Source organism: Ziziphus jujuba, chromosome 12 (assembly GCF_031755915.1).
Source record: "Ziziphus jujuba cultivar Dongzao chromosome 12, ASM3175591v1".
NCBI lineage: Eukaryota > Viridiplantae > Streptophyta > Magnoliopsida > Rosales > Rhamnaceae > Ziziphus > Ziziphus jujuba.
The window spans coordinates 6,500,934-6,524,386 of NC_083390.1; the positions used below are offsets into that span (position 1 = coordinate 6,500,934).

The 23,453-nt window shown below is 31.5% G+C and overlaps 3 protein-coding genes and 1 pseudogene across 11 annotated transcripts; all 4 read right to left on the reverse strand.

Moving 5' to 3' along the window:
* Positions 1 to 3,797: 3,797 nt before the first annotated feature.
* Positions 3,798 to 16,009, reverse strand: LOC107428615 (uncharacterized). 5 transcript variants are annotated; one of them, XM_060813772.1, is made up of 2 exons: positions 14,980 to 16,009; positions 3,798 to 3,820 (listed from the first exon to the last, which is right to left on the reverse strand). In XM_060813772.1, the coding sequence occupies exon 1, from the start codon at positions 15,909 to 15,911 to the stop codon at positions 14,997 to 14,999; it is 915 nt and encodes a 304-aa protein (XP_060669755.1). In that variant the 5' UTR covers positions 15,912 to 16,009; the 3' UTR covers positions 3,798 to 3,820; positions 14,980 to 14,996. The 5 variants fall into 5 exon arrangements, with proteins under 5 accessions (XP_060669755.1, XP_024934304.3, XP_024934302.3 ...); XM_025078536.3 differs by lacking the exon at positions 3,798 to 3,820 and adding an exon at positions 11,834 to 12,026; XM_025078534.3 differs by lacking the exon at positions 3,798 to 3,820 and adding an exon at positions 12,597 to 12,742 and having other exon boundaries at positions 14,980 to 16,008.
* On the reverse strand, positions 5,540 to 6,709 carry LOC112493075 (uncharacterized; annotated as a pseudogene).
* Positions 12,436 to 14,986, reverse strand: LOC107428614 (uncharacterized). The gene has a single exon (XM_060813771.1). It carries the CDS (start codon positions 13,535 to 13,537, stop codon positions 12,611 to 12,613), a length of 927 nt encoding a protein of 308 aa, XP_060669754.1. The 5' UTR covers positions 13,538 to 14,986; the 3' UTR covers positions 12,436 to 12,610.
* A 1,731-nt stretch (positions 16,010 to 17,740) lies between the features above and the next one.
* LOC107428622 (serine/arginine-rich splicing factor RSZ21) lies at positions 17,741 to 22,137 on the reverse strand. 5 transcript variants are annotated; one of them, XR_007237518.2, is made up of 7 exons: positions 21,932 to 22,137; positions 21,471 to 21,580; positions 20,814 to 20,902; positions 20,010 to 20,244; positions 19,025 to 19,250; positions 18,675 to 18,941; positions 17,741 to 18,523 (listed from the first exon to the last, which is right to left on the reverse strand). XR_007237518.2 is itself a non-coding variant. In XM_048462365.2 (6 exons), the coding sequence occupies exons 2-6, from the start codon at positions 21,557 to 21,559 to the stop codon at positions 18,935 to 18,937; spliced, it is 534 nt and encodes a 177-aa protein (XP_048318322.2). In that variant the 5' UTR covers positions 21,560 to 21,580; positions 21,932 to 22,133; the 3' UTR covers positions 18,663 to 18,934. The 5 variants fall into 5 exon arrangements, 1 of the variants encoding a protein (XP_048318322.2); XR_007237517.2 differs by lacking the exon at positions 17,741 to 18,523 and having other exon boundaries at positions 18,663 to 18,941; positions 19,044 to 19,250; XR_007237516.2 differs by lacking the exon at positions 17,741 to 18,523 and having other exon boundaries at positions 18,663 to 18,941.
* Between the last annotated feature and the right edge of the window lie 1,316 nt (positions 22,138 to 23,453).

The following is a 23,453-nucleotide window of genomic DNA, read 5'->3' on the forward strand; positions in this document are numbered from 1 at the left end:
CCCAGCAAATGTTAGCTGCTACATACTTTTTTCTTTTTTTAACAAACATCATTTACTTCACAGGAAAACAATGCTAAATTAAAATACAGCAAAAATTTCTATGCAAATCTTATGGCACATTTGAGTTAGACTTGTTCATTTTCTCCACATTTTTCCATAATCATCTTCTCTTTCTGGCGATTCTTGCAGTCGTGGTAATAAACCACGAAAACTACCCAACTCATTGCCTTCCCTACACACTTTAGGCTCCAATCATGAACAACATAGTCAATTCCTCTGTTAAAAGTCCTTCCTTCAAACATAGTTGGTGCAAACATGATTGCCAGCACAACTACAATTATAGTCGATAAAATTGCTCCTGAAATCCTTCTACCTTGAGTGAGCTTCCCGAGCTAGAAAATGCTTCAAATAGTTTCTTCTCCTCAAGAATTGAAATGACAACAGCAGTTTCCCACAGGGAGCTATATTCCATCCCTTACTCAAGACCAAAAAATAAAGCATAAAATCTAAAAGTTGCAAGAAAGTATTTTCGTGTAATAGTTTTGGCATTGTATTAGCCCAGTATGAAAAAGCATCCACAGAAATGTAAGTCAACATGGACTTGAAGAAGAAAGTAAGAAGAGTCTTATTCCACCTTGATTTGATGTTGAAATTTTGTAGCAGATTTTGGAGACCATTTGACCTCCCAGTCCCGGAAGTATAGATTCTTGAGGCAGAGTAGATAGTTGAAACTAGTGAAGAAGTTAAACAACTCAAAAGGTCTCAATCTAAGAATTTTACTGACCCAATCTACAACCATACTTGCAGCATAGAACAGACTGTAAAGCTGAGGAGAAAGCTGCATTAGCAGATTCGATATGTGAAAAAAATCCCGTTGGACAAGCAGCCTTTCTACAAACATTGTGCAGAGTAAGGGGAGAAATGTGAGGAACGTGAAGGCAATGAAACTGAAAGACCTGCAAGGAATTTTTATGGCTGATCTGATTATGCCACAGATGCTCAGAAAGTGACGTTTCTCTTCAGGAGTTGATGAATTTTTCTCCATTTCTCAATCAGTTTCAGTTGCACGACTTGAATGAAGGAATAAGTTATGTGAATATTGGCCAATCCATTTCTTCTATATATAAAGGTTTTCTTTTCGTCTTAGTCAGGTTTGGGAGGCTTACATTTGTTTTTAATTATATTTGGACCATTAAATCATGATTAATGGTCGGTAAATTGATAATCATTTTGCAACATTGACTTGGCCTCCAAGTACATATTAAAAAAATTGGAATAATTGCGTTTTTAACTAATTAGATGCAATTAATCAAATGACAAGTATAGTTTGAGGTATGACGTGCCATTCACTCAAGAAAAATAATATATATATATATATATATATATATATATATATATATATTGGTTCATTTATATCAACCAATAGTTCAAATTTAGTCAAACATCCACTAAAAAGTGCATGGAAAAGAATCCATTCCCCAAAAAAAAAAAATATATATATATATATATATATATGATGAGAGAGAGATGTAAAAGTAAACTAAATGTCCTAGGAACATAAAATGGAGTGTTTAGGAAAATCTTTAGTTTAATTCAATAATGTTTTAAAAGTCAATGACCATGAACATTATTAAATACTACCCAACAAAAAGCACATGATGTTCTATGAAAATGGTGACAGATAACATTTACATATTTAGAATCAAATTGATAATTCAGGGAAAAAAAAAACAATACTAAAATTAAATGCATAATTTGATATCTTATCGTACATTTATATCAACTATTGGTTCATTTCCTCCTCTGCCTTCTCTGATCATCTTCTCTCAGCAAAGATTCTTGAAATCATTGTAACAAACGACAAAAACTACCCAACCCATAATGTCTCCCACACACAAGACACTCCAACATAAACAATTCCTCCAAGAAAATCCCTCTTCCCAAGAGAATTGGAAACACCAGAATCATCTTCTAAACATAGTTACAGACATCACCACTTAACCTTGTACCATTGATCAACTTCAACAAGCTCGAAAACGCTTCGAATCCTCTCTTATCTACTATCATTGAAACAACAACAGCCATGATCCAAAGGGCAATGTATTCCGACCATTTACAGCAGGCCACAATTTGGACTATAGCCTGTATAGCAAGCAATAGCATATTTCCCATTTACAGCAGACCACAATTTGGACTATAGCTTGTGTAGCAAGCAATAGCATATTTCTTGATGAATGTAATGGACTTTTTTCAACTAAATATGTCAGAGCATACCGAGAAATGTGGGGCAGCAGGGACATAAACATGAAAGTAAGAAAAGGTCCTTTCCATCTCGATTTGGTGATGGAATTTTGTATCAAATCTTGGAGAGTCATTGACCTCCCAGTATAATACATTCTCGAGGCAAAGCAGACAGTTGAGACTACATTGAAGTAGTAAAATATGTCAAAAATCTCCATTATGAGAACTGAACTGGCCACATCTGAAACCATTTTGGAGCATAGATAAGCTTTTATTGGATCAAGGAGAAATTTGCCATAGAAAATGTCATATGTCGATGAATTCGTGCATGGCGAGCAGCGGTTCTACCAAGCTCAAGCAGAGGAAAGGGAGAGAGGATTGTGAGGCAATGAAGCTGCAAAACCTGCAATATGTTCCTATGGCTGATCTGATTATACCATAGGTGCTTAGAAAATGCAGCTTCTCCTCAGGAGTCCACTGTCTTTTCCTCCATCTTTCAATCAGTTTCACCTCTTCAAGGAATGAATTATGTAAATTTTGGCCACCCCATCTCTTCCACATATAAAGATTTGTTTTTATTTTTATTTTTATTTTTATATATTTTTTTTCTTGGGTTCAATATTGGAGGTTTATTTAGTTTTAAATATTTTGGGAATCGTGACAAACAGTGGTTGAGTTTGATAAGCTGTATTCGATGTTGACGAGTCCTCCAAGAATATTAAAAAAAAGTAGGTTCATTGTATTCTTAATTAATCAGATGCAATTAACCAAATGGGAAGCATAGTTTAAGGTTTGAGTTTCCATACAAGAACAGTTCTTAAAAAAAAAAAAAAAAAAATCTAAAATCCTTTTTAAGTGCTTAGTAAATAACAATTAAGAATAGTATTTGCAACAGAAAATAGATTTTTCACAGCAAGCAAAAACACTTGCCAATGGGTTTGTTCCAGAATATCTATTGGCTCTTACTGATATTACAGATGGCGAAACACGATTATTAATTTGATCTCAAGATTACCAGTTTCTACATTCATACACTTGTTTGGATTACCCAGAAATATTTGTAAAACTAAAAGTTTTCCCATCCTTAGTTTAATGTTTTGAAGAGGAAGAGAAATGAACTGCATACTCAACTAAATTAACTGGTCAAAATACAAGCAGTGGGTAACCAAAAGAATACATTTGCAAAGAGAAAACATGACTTAATAGAATACTAATCGTATAAGTCATAGAAATGGTAAATTTCTGCCAAGCAACTTCCACAAGGTGTAGATAGGTTAATCACATCTGCCAAGTGACACAATCAGCAGGGTGCGGGTGCATATAATTCAACAAAGTCAGAAAATATTTCAACAAAAATAGATAATACAAAGATACTGTCAAATGAGCATAGAAAAGCTTGTCTCCGTTTTGTGTACTTGTTGCATCTTACCAAACAAATTCTGTCTACTTATCCTGCTTGTCTAACCTCAGTTCCTACTTCCTCATCAAATTTCTTCTCTAAAGTTCTCTCTCTGCAACCGTGAAAATATACCATGCAAGCGACCCATTTCAGTGCATTTCCAAGGCAGAACAAGCTAACCTGTACAAAAATTCCATATCCTCCTTTGTTGCAGCCAATATAGAGGCATGAGAATCTTAAACCAATTTCCCAGACAAAAAAAACAAGCATGAAAACAAGCCCACATACATCTCTTCCACTACAGTAATAAGACGATAAAGCCAACGCTTCGGTCCCATATATACCCTCCAAAATGGAAACCACAATACTCATATTCGACATAACACTCAATTCCAAGTGAAGGGTTATAAGTGCTACAAAAGTTCCTATATGAACTGCTGTAGGAAAAACATAATAGATATGCTTACATGAAAAAACATTAGAAATTGTTACTAACCATATGAATCCGAGTTGAGTACAAGTTGATAACAAGGTAACGTAGAGGCAAGTGATCAAAATGCCTCTCAATCTTTCTATGTTGATCTTCGGTTTTTGTACCATTTCTTTAAGACTCATCTGTTTTGTCTTCTTTGTATATTTTTGATGACAAATCAACAATAAGTAGCATTGTGCTGAGTTGTAGGATATGGAAGGGAACCAAATAGAAAAAGACCATTTGAGTCCACTCGTGATAATAATCCTTCTTCAGCTTTCTGAGCATATCAAATAGGAAGTAACCATTTGATTCTTTTAGAATATCAAAGGTTTCAAGAAGAAACTTTTGGAAAGAAAATTCATAGTAAACCAAGAAGCAGAACAAGGGTAGAGAAGTGATAACAGTGAAGATGATGAAGTTGATGTTTTTGGAAGAAATTAAGATGGCATCTTTGAGGATATTTGAGACCCTCATTTCCTGATTAAGCTTAATCTGGCTGCTGCTTTCCATCTTCTTTTTGCCTGAAACTTACACAGCTCCAAACACCCTAAAGCGCAATTTGGGGAGTGAAAGATGACTCACTTGACCTTGGACTCATGGTACGTTAAGTATTAAAAGGAGTATACTTTCTGGTTGCAATGAAAGAAACCATGTCTTTCACTCTAGACTAGTACTGGACCCTATAATAATATCTCAGCGAATAGTTGTAGTTAAATATTTATAGACAATAGAGTGATGCTTCCAAGTATTTGCTCCTGGATCACATTGTCCTCCTAGAGTAGACTTCATTATCCACGCAAAGGAAAATTAAGAACAAGATAAGTTCATCAAAGTTTAAGGGTCAACTCAGTCAATCACATAAAATAATATAAAACTACAGTTCCAAATTTAATGTTAAATGGACCAAACGGCAGGGCACATATAATTGACAGTTTGTGGAATTTAACTTGATTAACTTGCTATCCTTTTATGCGAGCGCTCTGCTATAAAAATTTATGTTTTTAACCATAATTTTGTATGAGAAAGAAAACCCACTCTTAGTTCTTTCTTTACAGATAAAAATTAGGAAATTTTTCAGCAAAAAGATATGAATCTCTGAGAAAACACATGCCAAAATCCACACTAGACCCTGAGTCCTGTCAGAGACAAGGAAAACAAAGGTAGATAATACAAAGAGACTATCAAATGAGCATTAAAAAAGCGCATTTGTCATAATTTAGTATTGCTTTACAGATTATTTTGGTCGGGTTTTACATTTGCATCTTACCAATTCTGTGTTTTTTATCCAACTACACTAACATCAATTCCTACTTCTTCATCAACTTTCTTCTCTAAAGTTCACTCTTTGCAATTGTGCAATTGTAGAACAAGCTAATCTGTGCAAAAATTCCATACCCTCCTTTATAGGTGCCACTACAGAGAAATCACAAACCAATTTCCCAGGCAAAGAAAACAAGCATCAAAATAATATCACACCTATCCTTTCCTCTGCTGTAGTAAGATGATAAAGTCAATGCTTGAGTCCCACATACACCCTCCAAAATGGAAACCACAATGTTCATATCCCACACACAACTCAATGCCAAGTAAAGGGTTAGAAGTGCTACAAAATTTCCTCTGTGAAGAACATGATAGATAAAGAAATTTGAAAAAACATTAGAAGTTGTTACTAACCATATCAATCCGAGCCGAGTACAAGTCAATAACAAGGTAACATAAATGAAAGTGATCAAGATGCCTCTCAATCTCGCCATGTTGATCATTGGTTTTCTTACCATATCCTTAAGATATTGGATATTTTATGTAGATTGGTTATAATCATATGATTTATTTATAAAATTTATTTGTGTCATTAATGAAATTGACTTATTTATTGATTGTTACAATAGGAACTTAGACACACTCTTTATAATACTTCAATTGATCTATTAGATTTAAGAACCTATTATCTTATTAAAAGCCAATTGGTTTCTTTCCATTATTATTATTACTATTATTATTATTATTATTATTTATCTATTAATTAACTATTTTGCACATGAACAAAAATTGGAGAGTAAGTCATGTGACAGAATACACGATTTTGAGTTTAGGGCTTGAGGCATCTAAGTGCTTATTTGGCGAAAATATGAGAGGGAAATGTTAGAGAGGAGTGGCGAAAATAGGAAAGATAAATGTTAAAGAGAAGTGTGTCTCTTAGACACCGTTTCTTTATTATCTGATTTACAGATTAAATATTCTTTAATGATTTAATAATTGTATTTAAAAAGTTAATAACATAATTAAATACAATTTTATGATTGTATATGTAGATCTTAGATTTAATGATGCTATTATATATTGTTGTTTATTAACCTGTATGATTAATTGCTTTTTTGATTTACCTAGCACTAACATAAGACTCATGGTTTTGTCTTCTCTGTATATCTTTGATGCCAAATCTACAATCACAAGCACTGTGCTGAGTTCTAAGAGATGGAGGGGACCAAAAGGAGAAAACCTATTTCAGTCAACTCATGAAGATAACCATTTTCAAATCTCTGACCAAATCAAATGGGTAGTAATAATCAGTGGATTCTTTTTCAGACCGCCATTTTTGATAAAGCTTAATTTGGTTGCTTTCCTCTTCTATTTTTTTTTTTTTTTTCCTGAAATTCCAAAGCTCAAAACACCATAAAAAGGAGATCTCTAACTAGACATGGTTTTTCATGCTGGTTTACAATCTATATTTTAATTTCTGAGGAGGAAAAGGTGTTTGAGTTGACCTTGGCTTCAGTGCCATTGAAATTTTTTATTTTATTTTTTTATTTCTATTCTTTATACTTTCTTTTATACATCACATTTTACATTTTTATCCTATTTATTTCTGTAACTTTTTTTGTCCGCTAGAAATAATTGCTTTTTTCTTTTCCTTTTTTTGATTGAATGAAATAATGACTTTCACACTAGATTATATCCCAGATTTTAGAAACTATTCCAATTTTATATTCTAAACAGCTGTGTTTTTAATTTGGGGTGTATCGGTTTAGCAGATTTTTTTTTTTTTTTAACAAAAGCTCTATTTAAAAAGTTAAAAATTTTTTTGTTAAAAATAAGGATGTTTGGCAAGAGATAACAAGTATTTATTGATAAAAAAAAATAAAAATAATTTTTTTAAATTGTTTTAGAAAAGTTCAAATTTTATAGTTTTTAAAAAAAAAATTTTTTTTAATTTATATAGAAACTCAATAAGTATTTAATACAGCTTTTATTTACAACTAAATATTTATTAATTTTTTAATATTTTTTTTTTCAAAAATATTTATTCTATAAAATTTTACAGATTAAAGTTCTATTTTTATTAAATATACTAAACGAAATTAAATTAGGTTGGAATGGGTTCATATTGGACTTTTTTTCGAATTAGAGAGAGAATTCAAATAGGATCTATATGTCAATTTAAAACCTATTACTCGATCCTATGAATATCGAATTGGACTTGGGGCTTGAATATCCAATTCCGCCTTTGAGCTTAAAGTACTGCCTTTTATACTAATCAAATTGCTATCTACATAATGTTTTTATATAAGATTACTAAAATAACCTTACCCTTTAAACTTTTTGATTTTTTGTTTCCTCTAGGATTTCATCTATTTTTCCCAATATTTAGAAGCAGCCAGACTTCCACCATGTAGCAGCATTGTCCTCTGAACACAACCAGGTAATTGTAGGGTTAATGGCAAACAACTATGTTTTCAAATTCTTCTTTGCATATAAACCAGAAAACCAACCAATTTGAGCCAAGAAGAAAATAAAAAATCTCAATACATCAAAAACTCAAATTTTCTGATTTCTTCAATGTGCAGCAAATAAATTTTTTTTTTTTTTTGGCTTTTTCATTTAATAAAAAAAAATATATTAAAACTATGGCCTTTCTATATAAGGGATGATAACGATCACGTGAATATTGGGTAGGAGCAATTTTTTCCCACTTTTCCAACAAACCTTGTAGCAGGCCGCTAGAGTTCTTAAAGGAATTCTGCCAGAATTCCTTCTGTCAATGTTTCTCTCCCACAAGTGGTGGCTGATGAGTGATGAACGGTGGTAACTTGGAAGTGAACAAATGCTTGGAAAAATAATTAAAAAGAAAAATGGAATAATAAAAAAGAGAAAAGTTAAAAAGAGCTTTTAGAAATATTGATATAAAAAGCAGTGTAGGTAGAAATTTACCTCGTGTAAAATAGCAACACTCTTGGGTTTAAAGCTTAACTTCGAATTTACAACACAAAATTTAATTTTTATTTTTTTATAGTTTTAAAATTTAATTCGAAAATACTTTTCTTTTGCTTAAATTATATTTATAATAATAAAATAAAAATAATAACTTAATAAATGGACAATATTATAAATACCAAATTTATTAATTAAATTTTTTATATCAAATGATGCAGTTATTTTATTAATAGTTGATATATTAATAAATATTTTAAAATATGAAAAGTAAACAATGAATAATGCAAAGTCATTTGATATTAAATATTTGATTAATATATTTGGTGAATCTATAATTATTTCTAATTAATTATCTTATCCCATAAGAAATAATAAATAAATAAAATAATATAAAATAAATATTTATAATATATTGAATAAAAATATTAAATAATTATAAAATCATATTGGGCTAACTAATCGGATTAAGTTTCAAACCAACTCAACGAGTAGCCCAATAGGTTTGACTTCGAACCAGATGTTATAATAAAAATCTAAAGCCCAAGTTCAACCCAAATAAAAATTGGACAGGCTCAAGCTTGGACAATATCGAGTTCAGACTAAATTTGAGCCGAATTTTTTCCATTTGATTGGATTTTGAGCGCTTTTTTAACTTCTTTAGTTTTATGTCTTCATATCTCAATGGACATTTGCATTTTATTAATAACATCTCCAATGATTTTTATCCATTTAAAAATTATTTATTATATCAGATAAATAGATTAAATTTTTTAAAAAAATTTTCAATGGTTCTGTGTATTAGCTCTGTCAAGCTGATATGGCAAAAAAAAAAAAAAAATAGAAATTGTAAAAGATACTATTTACTTCTGAAAGTTCTATTAGACATACTGAATCAATATTTTATTTATTTTTATTGATTTTTGTTAAAAGAAAAAAAGACTCCAGTATGAGTTTTTAATTTTTTTAATTAGATATAATTTTAAAATAAAAAATTACACATTAGCATTTTATGACCTTTTAAACAGAATTCATTAGAGAGAAATTACTTAAATCATTATCTATTAAATAGAATGAATGTCATATAAATATGAACACTTTTCAAAATCAATGCTACATAGACTCTAATAGAAAAAACTATTGAAAATGCTCTAAAGACTATATTGTGATGCTTTCTAAGTATTTGCTCCTGAATCAAATTGTCTCCCATCCACCCAAAGGAAAATTAAGAACAAAGGTCAAACTCTTTTTTTGCTAAAATGTCAAACGCAATCAATCACATAATTATGTAGTATCAATCACTTGATTAACAATATTAATTAGGTCTTTTATTTTCTAGTCAATCATATAAATATAATTAGCTATCTATTTTATTATATATGTATATACATGAGAATTCTTCTATTAGCATATACTAATGGGTTTTTCTATTAGGCTCTCACCATATGTATAACTCAACTAACAATCTATGATATATATATATATATATTATTATATGTATAACTTTTTGTTAGCTAGTTTTGCCGTAAAGAAGATTAAGTTCATTTTATAAGGTGAGAATCTAATATTGGATGTCATTTCAAAAATGTTAATATTACTATAAAGTGTATACTCTATCACGCAACATGCCTACAGAATGGATTTGTTCACTCTTTAGCAAAATCGGTCCTCCTAAAATAATGTACAATATTAGATTCTCGCCTTATAGAATAAAACTGATAACTTCTATAGTAAATTTGCTTTGTTAGTATGCTACTTTTAGTCGGAGCACATTAAACATTTTGTGTTTTACCTTTTCGATTTTATTTTGCCAACCAAATCTAGAACCAAGTTTGCTGCATAGATTAGATTGTTGGGCCAACAAAAAAACTATGCCAGCAAATAATGCTCCTTAGGATCTGTTTGGTATGCAAGACTATATTAACTTGTATTGTATTAATATTATACAATATTTGTTGCAGTATCATATTGTATCATAATTTTCTATTAAAAATGTTTTTATTAAAATAAAATTGATTATAATTATTCATAATTTTTTTTATAAATAATTACATTATTCAAAATAAAAAAATTGATTTTTCTCATTACATTATTCATTATATATTTAATAATATAATAATATAAAAGAATTTTAAAAAAGATCAATAATATTTGATATTTTTATTGTTATTGAATGACTCTTATTATAATTACCCTTAAAAAATAAACTATTTTCCGAATTATCATTATAATTGGATTTTCTAAATAATTTCATTTTATTAATATATTACATTGAATTTTGATTACTATTCATAATAATAATTAAATTATCTAAAATTTTATGATATTAAAAGAAAAAAAAATTGACCGATTAACTTGATTTTTGAAAAACTTGAACCAATATCTAAAAAACTGTATTTTTTTTATTTTTTATTTTATTTTTAAGTCCACGGTGAAGGTAAAAAACAAAAGAAAATAAAAAGCTAACGAAAAAAAAAAGTTAAAAAAAGTCTATGTAACTTATGTAAGCTAATACGATCGTGTTATCAGATCAACTGGTACCACCCCAAGCCATTATATGCCATGTAAAAAATTTTACCACATTAGCATAACATCTTAACTAATTTTTTTTTTTTTTTTTAAAAAAAAAGGTAAATTTTTTCACTTGCCTCCTTTTTCCTTGGGTTCCATTTCTATTATCAACAAGATCTTGAAGGTGAACATCTCACCCCAAGATGCTAAACGTGCTGTCATTATATATTTTTCCAAGAAAACACAGTTCATAACCATCAGAAACCCAACCTTGGCTTGTGATACTTCTCCTACAAATTTGGAGCGCGGCTAAAGATCTACTGTAAACGGCTTGTCCATCACCACCACAAAATTGAAATCTATGAAGAGATTGTTTGTAATGTTTAAATCAGCAATTATGACGGCTGAAGTGTTTGGTCTAGTGACAATGTCGCAGAAGTAGGTGGTTTAGCTTAAGTTCAATGAAAATGGAGACCCCGGGAGTCATGTGAATATTGCCATTTTGACAACCTCATGTCTTTCATATATAATTATTTTTTTTTCAATTCCCCCCCTCCCCCCTCATAATCAAGGTTGGAGGTTTTCATTTCGTTTTAAATATTTTGGGGTTACGTGACAAACAGAAACAGTAGTTGAGTTTGACAACCATTTTTCGGACATTAGACTTGTCCTTCTATTACATTAATATATATACATATATATATATATATATATATATATATACAGTCCGTCTATGGTGCGGACGGTTCTCATGCGGATCACAGTATTGGTGACGGTTTTTCATAGTATTGGTGACGATTTTCTAAAAAACCGTCGTTAATACTATAAAAAACCGTCACTAATACTGCGGTCTTCATGCGGACCGTCCTCACTATAAAATTTTCGTATATATATATATATATATGGATTACTTTTGTTCTTAATCTAATGAGATGCAATTAACCAAATGGGAAGTGTAGTTTAAGGTTTGAGTTGCAATAGCAAGAACAATTAAAAAAAATAATAATAATAAATCAGAAAATCCTTCTTTTAAGTAGTTGAGTTTGAGACTTTCAAAAAAGATAATATTTATGCCTACTCCCGTAAATGAAAGTTTAGAAGTTTGTTTCATATGATGCTCTAGGAATTTTCCATCTCCACGATTCTCACCATTTTCAAAACTTGAATTCTGAGCTTAGAATTGGTTTGTTCCTGAAATATATATTGGCTTTTATTGATATCACAAAATGAAGAATATTGAAACAAGATATGAAATATGAAATGAGACATTCCAATTCCAATATAAACCCTATAAAAATGTAATTCAAAGGAGAAGAATTTCTATATTCATAGACAATTCCTTTTGTATCAGCATGAAATAGATTTGGGCACTATAGTTTAAGCAGCAAACAAGCAAGACTCATATAACATTACAGGGAGGCCTCTCCGCATATTCTTTTAACAACAATTTTGTAAAAAGAAAGTATACTCATATAACATCATATGGAGGCCTCTCCGCTTATGCTTTTAACAACAATTTTGTAAAAAGAAAGTAAAACACACTTTCATTTTTTTATATCACAGAGCTAGAATTAGGAAATATTTCAACAAAACATATGGATATCTCTGTATAAGCATATGCCAAATCCATATTGAAACTTTCAAATCATGCGAGAAACAAGGAAAAACAAGGTAGTTAATATAAAGACAGAATGACAAATAAGCACAGAACTATAATTCAGAATCATTTTACAGATTATTTTATTCCGGCTTTGCATCTTACCGATTCACTTTATTTACCCAACTGGTCCAATTTCTGATCCTGCTTCTTCATCAACTTTCTTCACTAAAGTTCTGTCTTTGCAATTGTGGTAATGTACCACGAAGACGATCCATTTCAGTGTGTTCCCCAGGCAGGACAAGCTAACCTGTGCAATAATTCCATATCCTGATTTATAACAGCCAATATAGCGGCACGAAAATCTTAAACCATTTTCCCATGCAAAGAACACAAGCATCAAAATTATCCCACACAGATCATTTCCTCTGGTGTAGTAAGATGATAAACTCAATGCCCGTATCCCATACACACCCTCCAAAACTGAAACCACAATACTCGTATTCCCCACAGCACTCAATGCCGAGTAAAGGATTAGAAGTTCTATCAAAGCTCCTCCAAGAACTGCTGTAGGAAAAACACTATAGATATAATCAATTGAAGAAATAGGAGAAATCGTTACTAACAATGTGAATTGGAGTAGAGCACAAGTTGATAAGAAGGCGACATAGAGGAAAGGGATCAAAGTGCCTCTCAATCTTTCCATGTTGATCATTGGTTTTTGTACCATATCTTTAAGACTCATCGGTTTGCCTTCTTTGTATATTTTTGATGCCAAATCAACAATCGGTAGCACTGTGATGAGTTGTAGGAGATGGAAGGGAATCAAACAGAGAAAACCCATTTGAGCCCACTCTTGAAGATAATCCATTTTTTGATTTTCAAGCATATAAAATGGGAAGCCAAATCCTTTTACAATTTCAAAGGTTTCAAGGAGAAACTTTTGCAAAGGAAATTCATAGTAAACCAAGAAGCAGAACAAGGGGAGGGAAATGATAAAAGCGAAGATGATGAAGTTGATATTTTTGGAAGAAACTAAGATAGAGGTTTTGAAGATACCTAAGAACCCAATTTTTTGATTAAGCTTAATTTGTTTGCTTTCCATCTTCTTTTTGCGTGAAACTTACTACGCTCAAAAACACCCTGAAAGGAGATTTCTAACACAGACAAAGTCTTTCATGGTGGTTGCAATCTATCTCTTATTATGCGGTTTATTATTTTATAAATTTTATTTATGCTGTGATTGCTTTATTGAACTCATTTTAGTCCCTTGGGTACGAAAAGATGATTGACTTGACTTTGGCTTCACCATTAAATGTGTATACTTTTCTAGTCATCACATCTATGCCCTACTTTCATTAATTCTTGACTTTTTGGTTGGACTGAAAGGATGTGTATACTTTTCTAGTCATCACATCTATGCCCTACTTTCATTCTTGGCTTTTTGGTTGGACTGAAAGGAACAATTAATGGTTTTCACTCTGGACCAGTTCTCGGAAGCTGCTTAAATTTTGATGTGCTATGTAGTAGTAAAAAAGCTGTGCTCCTCAATCACATTCTCTCCTAGCCTAGAAGCGTCACTATCAACCATAGAAAAATTAAGAACAACACACAGTCTACCAAAGTTTTAAAAGTAATTCTGTATATTGTTTGATGATTTAAGAGTCAACTCGGTCAATAACATTATTGGCAATACTAATTAGCTCTACAATTTTCTCAGTCAATCATATTAATATCGTTAACTATCTATTTTATTAGATATTTTGTCACAAGATGTGCAACTGTTTTGTTCATATGTATAAAACGAACCACGTTAAATATTTTGTGTTTTTCTACCCTTTTAACATTGAGAGAGAGATTTTTAGGGTAAAAGTTATTAACATATGCCAAATCCATATAAGAAGTTTAGTTTAAGGTTTTACTAGCCATAACAAGAACAATTAAAAAACTAGATCTGAAAAATCCTTCTCAATTAGTTGAGACTTCACAAACAGTTGTTTCATGTCCATGAATCTCACCACTTTTAAAACTTGAATTCCGAACTTAGAATCGGTTTGTTTCTCAAATATATATTGGCTCTTATTGATATCACAAAATGAAGAATATTGAAGCAGGACGACCTATGAAACGAGCTATTCTTTAAACCCTGTGAAAAGGTAATTCAAGTAGAAGAATTTCTATATTTCTAAACATCTTTGGATCACCAAAAATTAGATTAACACTATAGTTTGAGTAGCCAACAAGCAGGACATATAGCATTATATGGAGGCCTCTAGGCAAGAAGAATTTATGCTTTAACCACAATCTGGTCGAAAGAAAAGTAAACCCACATTTATTTTTTCTATCACATAGCAAAACATTAGGAAATATTTCAACAAAAGATATGAATATCTATGCATAAACATATGCCAAATCCATATGAGAGTTTCAAATCCTGCTAGAAACAAGGAAATACGAGATAAATAGTATAAAGACAATGATAAATAAGCATAGAATTACAATTCAGAATCATTTTGCAGATTATTTTAGTCCAGTTTTCCATCTTACCACCTAACTCCCGTTATTTATCCAACTGGTCTAACCTCTGTTCCTACCTCCAAATCAACTTTCTTTGCTAATGTTATCTCTTTAAGACTGTGGTAATATACCACGAAGACGATCCATTTCAGTGTCATTCCCAGGCAGACCAAGCTAACCTGCGCAATAATTCCATAACCTCCTTTATAGCAGCCAATATAGAGACATGGAAATCTTAATCCAATTTCCCATACAGAGAAAACAAGCATCAAAACAATCCCACATTCATCCTTTCCACCGATGCAGTAAGAAGACAAAGCCAACGCTTCAATCCCATATACACCCTCCAAAATGGAAAACACAATACTCATATTCCACACAGCACTCAATGCCAAGTAAAGGGTTAGAAGTGCCACAAAAGCTACTCCAACAACTGCTGTGGGAAAAATACCAGCCATGACAATCAAATCGCTTGAAAAATCATTAGAAATCGTTACCAACCATATGAATCCAGGTAGAGTACAAGTTGATAACAAGGAAACATAGAGGAAATTCAGAAAAGTGATCAAAGTGCCTCTTAATCTTCCCATGCTGATCATTGGTTTTGGTAACATATCTTTAAGACTCATCTGTTTGTCTTCTTTATATATTTTCGATGCCAAATCAACAATCAGTAGCACTGTGCTGAGTTGTAGGAGATTGTAGGGAACAAAATACAAAAGACCCATTCGAGTCATCTCGTGAAGATAATCCTTTTTCAGCTCGCTGAGCATATTGAATGAAAAGTGACCCTTTGATACTTCTAGAATTTCAAAGGTTTCAAGAAGAAACTTTTGGAAAGAAAATTCATAGTAAACCACAAAGCAGAACAAGGGGAGGGAGGTTATAAAAGCGAAGATGATGAAGTTGATGTTTTTAGAAGAAACTAAGAGAGCTTTTCTGAAGATATCTAAGACACTCATTTCCTGATAAAACTTAATCTGGTTGCTTTCCAGCTTCTTTTTTGCCTGAAACTACCAAAGCTCTAAACACCCTAAAAGGAGATTTCTAACATAGACATGGTCTTTCATGGTGGTTGGGATCTACTTAGCAATTGACTTGACATGGTCTTCCATTGTGGTTGGGATCTACTTAGTAATTGACTTGACATGGTCTTTCATGGTGGTTGGGATCTACTTAGTAATTGACTTGACTTTGGCATCGTTCGAATGTGCATGCTTTTCTAGTCATCACAACTTTTCCACTTGACATTTCGATTGGACTGCAAGAAACAATGGCTCTCACTCCGGACCAGTTCCTATAAGCTGTTGTAATTTTTATGTGCTAAGAAGTAGTAAAAAAGCTGTTCTTTTGTGTATTTGTATCTCGGTGGATATTTGTATTTACTAGAGAGAGACAATACCAGTGATGCTTCCAAGTATTTGCTCCTCAATTACATTGTCTCCTTGACTAGAAGTGTCACTATCCACTCGTAGAAAAATTAGGAACAAGATGGAGTTTATCAAAGTTTTAATAGTTCTGTATATGATTTGATGATTTAAGTCAACTCAGTCAATGATATTAATTAGCTCTATAATTTTCTCAATCAATCATATTATCTTATTAGATATTCTTCCACAATTTTTTGTGGTGAATATTTGATATTCTTTCACTAGATGTGTAATTGTTTGTTCATATGTATAAACCAAACCACATTAAATATTTTGTGTTCTTCTACCCTTTTGAGAGAGATTTTTGGGGGGTGAAAGTTACTAACAAAAGGGTGCTTTCGAAAAAATCTCAAATTTATTTTGACACAATACCAAAGGTATATTTCGAGTCGGCGATTCTTGCAATCCTGGCAATAAACAACAAAAACTACCCAATTCATCACCTTCCCAACACATAAGAGGCTTGAATCAAGAACAGCATATGGAATTCCCCTCGGAAAATTCCAACTTGGCAAGCCCCGGCTCAACCTCCAAACCAAATACACAACCATTGAAGGCACACCCCACCTTTTCTATATGATATTTTCTATGATAAAACTGATATATAATTTTGTTATAAAAAACAACACTTTATTCGTGCTTAACATCTCACAATGTAAATTAATTAAAATTTAATATATATATATATATATATATATCTCATAATATGTTATGGAACATTAAACGCACACAGATACTCTTTATACGGTGCTCACTGCAGTAGCATTGTGTGTGTATATATATATATATATATATATATGTATTATGTATAAAGATTTTTCCATAGAAATATAAAGAAATGAGTCAAGATTGGAGATTTTTATTTGTTTCAATTATTTTTCGGGCGTGTCAAATGGTGGTTGAATTAGATAATAGACGTAACCTTCCAATACGTTAGAAAAATAGATTATGCAGTCATTAATTATCAACCACATGGGAAGGTTTGAGTGTCCACCGAAAAAATAATAATAATAAAAATAAATATGGGAAGGTTTGAGTTTGCCGTGTTAAACGAGGAAAAAAAAAAAAAAAAAGAGGAGGGTGGTGGAGGGTTTAAATCCTTGTTAAGGTAGTTAAAAAAACTTGAGACTGCAAACAATTATACTCACAATTATACTCATGATCGGCAAGTAAAGAAGAAGCCAATTTAGTTGCTGAAAAGCAGTATAATCCAATAATAATAAACGCTACAGTTGACTTCGAGGGCTTAATCCAATCAAAAACAGAGAAAAGTGATAAAAACGACAAGTGAAAATAATTTCTATTTTGCCAAAGACGCCAAGGACTTATCCTTAAGCTGCTGATAGAAATGAAGGACAACATACACAATTTTGGAATGTTATGAGACATCCCCAATTTTATATAAACCTTGTTAAAAGAAAATTCAATGAGTGCTCACAGGTTTCTCAGGATAACCAAGAAATAGAAACAAAACAGGTATCCCTTCTAGCATTCTAATTACCTAACCTAAGAAGAAGAAGAAGAAACCAAATAAAAAACAACAAAACAACAAAACAACAAAAACAGAAACAAAAAACATTGGGAAGGAAAGAATCTGAAAAGGGAGATCACCAACAATGGGTATGAATCCAACTAGTACTTTAAAGCAGCAAGGCTTAGTACTTTCCAAGATTACCACAATGAATATTCAATCGCAGTCATTCATAAGACCACACTTGGAAGCAGTAAACCATGAGACCAACCTACAGCTTCCACTTGTTCAACCAGCTAATAGAGAAGTAAAGAGCTTCGTTGAAGACAGGGACATGGAAAAAGGGTTGAGTGCAGCCAGGTTTTCTTAACAAATTTTGAACACTTAACAGAAGCCGACTAAATGCAGGTAAAGCAACAAGTAGGTGATGTGCAGAGGACGCAGAAGTGAGGAGGACAACAAACAGCTTCATCTTCTTGAACCAGCTAGCTAGCTAACAAATGTAAAACGATCAGAAGCTTTGTTGCATGCCGTACACAACCAAAGTTTCTGTATTATACCAATTTCATTTAACACTATGCAGGAGCGACAAGTAGATGATTGTGGTGCAGAGCAGAGATGGGTGAACCATGTGCACTAAGATGCAGTAAGTGGCGAAATCATGCTGTTATAGCTGGATATCAGACCTCAAATCAAAACAAGTAAATCTTTTAGGAACCTCTAATGCAAACATTAAAATATTACCTCAATCAATAAGCGAATAAAAGAAAAAATATATACTATAAAAACAGCAATAAGATGGCAACTAAAAGTAGGAAAGAGACCTCCACATTTCAGTACTTGATGCCAGAAAGCCGACGCAAAACAGTGTCCAAAGCACCCCTTTTGCTGGCCAAAACACTTCGTAGAAGCCATGTAAATCCAAGTTTCTAATAAAATCCATCGTCACAACATCAATATAACTAACATGTTTCTCTGTCTCTTCAACCAATCCTATTAGAACTACACTACAGCAGATAAGTCATTTTGTATTGTCTCTAGTATTCGCTCCAGTTGGCATTCCTCTCCAATCTACATTCCCGCTTTAATCCCTGCAACAGTAACCAATCACATGAGAATGGCTACAGATGAAGGCAGAAGATAAACAAAATAATTAAGATAAAATAAAAAATACTTTCGCCAAGAGGTGTCACCCTGATCCAATAAACGTATTCCTTGCTCAAGGTTTAATTCAAGTTCCACCAATCTCAGAAACTAAATACAGCTACTGTAACACCATGACATACCCATTAGCATATGGTGAGACACGGCGAGCTCGATAAGGAGGGGACCTGCTGTAGCTTCGGTTACGTCTAGGAGGTGTTATACTGCGCCGTTTTGGAGATCTTCTCCTACGTGGACTGTAGCCCCATTTAGAACATAAACATTTAAAATATGATAGAATTTTGGATTACTCTTACAATTAAAGATTTTGTTTTCTTCTAATTAGAAAAAAGTGTAGCAACATGGTTATAGAAGATATGTTGATCAAAAAACAATGACTTACAGGTATCACTTGATACTCCTCTTCCCCTCCCCACAAAAAATAAAAATAATAATGCTGAAAAAAAAATTCATTGCAGGCAACATATGCAGTTGGGTGAAGTGCAGCTAAAAGAAAATTAACTTATCTATACCAGTCAAAGATAAAAGCCACTTGGCAGAAGTGCCACATGATATAAGATTTAAAGCCATTCAGCTAAATGTCATTGCAATCTAAGAGTCAAAGCCACATCAACTACTTAATATAGCCTAATTCTGTAAAGATGCAATGATTGTAAAACAAGTAATGCTTCAGCAATTGCATACTATTGGTTATTATAATGTGTAAAGCCACATCAAATACTTAATATAGCCTAATTCTGCAAAGATGCAATAATTGTAAAGCAATGGATGCTTCATTCATTGTATATTATTGGTTATTATAATTTGTGTCACACTTACCAATTCTTAAGAGTTGAGAAATTATTTCTCCTACATGCATTTCTACATCTTATTATCTTTACAACAGAAAATTTAAATACCTTGCAGTAAAACCTGACTGTTGGAATTTGAATTTTTTAAGACATCAATGCTTGGATAATAGAACAAAACCAAATAAGATAAAACTGCAAGCATACCTGCGCCCATATCCATCGTAACTTGGACTCCTACGGCGTCGAGGGGAAGGGCTTCTGCACCTTCCACTACCACCGCCTCGTGAACCAATGCGCAGGCGACATTCTCGAGCAAAATGGCCAGGTTCCCCACACTCATAACACTTCAAGTCCTCACCTCCACCACGCCCACGCCCACCACCACGGCCTCCTCCACCCTTAGAATTATGAGAAAGCTCCACACGCCAGCCATTCTTTCCTGTGGAACCAAGATTAGATGCCAAAAAGCTGTGGTCTCAAAAACAGAACCTAGGAAATTTAGCTATTTGAAGCTGGTCGATAATGAATGACACTGGAATCTGAGATATCTGAAACAAATATATGTCGCACAAAGGTTAAACAAGATGACTATTTGTCAAGCTACAATCATCTATAATAAGTTCAATGTAAAACCATACCTCACAACAAACAGATCCAGCCACCAAAGAGTAGCATGCAGAGAAATCAAAATTTATAACAACTGACTTAAAATATCAGATATGCCAAGCATGACAATCATTCAAGTATCTTAAAACATATCATACACGATAATTTCTATATTATAAGACTGAAAGAAGAAAGAAGTTGGTGAATAGGAATGTTTTTCATCTTAACCAACCAATTTTATAAGGAGTAGCATTAGCTATGAACTGACAACCTACTTGTAAGAATTTTACCTTTATTTTAAGGGAAAGGAAGTGCGGCTATAGAACTAAGAAACCACCCCCCCAAAAAAAAGAAAAACACCAACTTATTGTTAATGAGTTCAGTTAAAATAATTTAACCAACCATCCAACGTTTGAATTGCATCCAGAGCATCCCTGCGATCATCGAATTCAACAAATGCATATCCCGGTGGTCTTCTAGCAACCCAGACACTGCACCAATAGTAAAATATTAAAAGTAAAGCAAAAATAAGATTTCCAAATTAAAATATAAAAATAAAACAAAGCATTAAAAAATAAAAAACATCTTTCAAGATGGACTAACAAAACATTCTCAATACATTAAACTGCGCTAATATTCCAAACTAAGAAACTAACCCAAATGGTGTTCTATACAAAATAGGCACCATGACACAATACATAACATCCAGGTAAGAAACGACAAAAACAAAAATCTCTGTTTCTAAGCAATTTCACATCAAACTCACAGATACAAAGTTGCTATGCCAGGTTCAACACTAGATTCACTCAACAGAATAAGTCCCGTTTTATACATTAATATTAAACAAGAAGATTACATAATCAATTGTCGTCATGCAATCCTTGGCAGAACACATCAACCTACTTGAAACTTGAAGACACTAGGACTAGGAACAAGAAACGCATTGCATGTATAAATAAAACACTACACAGTGGTGCCATACCAGCTAAAAGAAGTAAAAGATTCAATTTTTATTTTTTTTTAATAATTGGATCTCTATAAATTCTTAATAAATATTACCTCCTAAGAACACCGAACATCCGAAATTCATCTTCAAGATCCCTTTCAGTCACTCGAGGATCCAAATTCCCAACATAAACCCGAGACATTGTCAAAAAACCAGTTTCAATCTACCGAAAAAAAAAAGGTGAAGAAAATCCACAAAAATCATTAAGCTGTGTTAGTTTCTAAAGAAAAATATACAAAGCAAATTAATTTTCCCCCAAACCTCAAGAATACAAACCCAAAACAAAATAAAAAAAAAAAAAAAAAGCTCCACCAAGATGCATAAGTTTTTGGTTAAGTGCTCCTATTTGCCTCCCTGGAAACGATTTTCCTGCCGGACCAAACAGAGAAAACCGAGGACTCGACGGGCGGTTGACCGGTCGCACAAAATTGGATATATCTAGGTTTTATCTTCATCGATAGTTCAAAAAAGGAGTCGAAGACATACGAGAGAGACGACAAAGAATGAAGCTTACCGTCAACTTCAAAGAAATTTTAGGGTTTCTGAACGATCGCAATTGGCAATCGAGCTTAAAGAACAAGAAAGCGAATTGGCTCTGCGATTTCTTAAACCCTAACTTTTATGATACAAAGACAAAACGAAGTGAAGAAGAAGAAGAAGAAGAAGAAGAAGAAAGAAGAAGAAAGACTTTTCTTGTATAAACTGGTTTCGCATAGTTGGACCCCCATCTACACCCGGCCCATTTCAGTCCAATATATATTTGTTAACGTGGTTGGTGGCTATTGACTCCTGGATCATGCCCATTTTTGGAAATAAAACCAGCTGAACCTGAAATATCTATTTTTACATAAGTTTTTTCACAAACTTTTTGATATTTGAAAAAAATAATCAAAAAAATTTAAACATCAAATTATATCAATTATTTAAAATATATTAATTCTTTTTTTTACTACATGTTAAAAATTTATGGAAGGATTATGTTGAAATATATGGTTCACGGACCACATAATTTTAAAATTTCATTTTTTTACTGCATTTTAGTAGCTTTAAAGCATATGATACATTTTATTTATTATAATAAAGAAATAATGTCATTACAAATATAAAACAATCTCATAAGATATTATAGTTATAGTAAGCAATGTTTAAAATTTCGATATCAATAAAAATATTAAAGGTTGAAAATACGGAAATATATACAAAAATATTGAAAATTATTAAATATCAGTAAAAATTTATAAAAAATAAAGAAAATTGATCAGAAATTTATTTTAAAAAATAAAATATTTTATTGAAATTTTAAATTTAATTAAATAATTAATTATCAAATTTACTATTAAAATTATAAAAATATTGAATGAATATTATATTTCTCTTAATCAATCAATTTGTGATAAGCATTAATAATTAAACGTATATTATTATTAATAAAAAGATATAAAAAATATATATTTAATAAAAAATATTTATTAATTAAGATATATAAAATAATTATTACAATTACATTATATTTTATTAATATCATTTTATAAAAAAATTTTGAATGGTTGAGAATTATTTGTATCTTCTGCATTTTCATTTTAAAATGTGAAATATAAAAATTAATTTTTAAAAGATACATCTTCTTAATAAATTTGCATGTAATTATTAATATACCGTTCATATAAACATTTAGAGTTAAGTTTGCATATATTAAATATCTTTACTATTGAAATTTTAAATCTTAATTTGCAAAAAATATAATTTATGGATATCTTTCAATTTTTGTCTATGTTATAATTTTTATCTAATTTATAATATTTATACAAATATTAAATTTATTATTGTAAAAGAAAATAACAAGTACGTAAACTTGTAACTTATGATACTAATTTTTTCAAAAAATATGATAGGAATATTTGTTTAATGTAATTTTGGATATTATAATTTAAATGTAAATTTTTTTTATTTGCCTAATTATTGGAAGATTATTAAAAGAAAAAAAAATCAATAATATTAATTTGTCAAAAAGTTTTACTAAATATTAATAAAAATTT

Bases quoted from the DNA above. Each gene is read 5' to 3' on its own strand.
- LOC107428614 (XM_060813771.1), bottom strand. From the start codon at position 13,537: ATGGAAAGCAAACAAATTAAGCTTAATCAAAAAATTGGGTTCTTAGGT.
- LOC107428615 (XM_060813772.1), bottom strand. From the start codon at position 15,911: ATGAGTGTCTTAGATATCTTCAGAAAAGCTCTCTTAGTTTCTTCTAAA.
- LOC107428622 (XM_048462365.2), bottom strand. From the start codon at position 21,559: ATGTCTCGGGTTTATGTTGGGAATTTGGATCCTCGAGTGACTGAAAGG. The intron at 20,903-21,470 runs GTAATATTTATT...CTATTGGTGCAG, and splicing joins ATGTTCGGTGTTCTTAGGAG to TGTCTGGGTTGCTAGAAGAC. The intron at 20,245-20,813 runs GTTGGTTAAATT...TTGGTTCCACAG, and splicing joins TGCAATTCAAACGTTGGATG to GAAAGAATGGCTGGCGTGTG.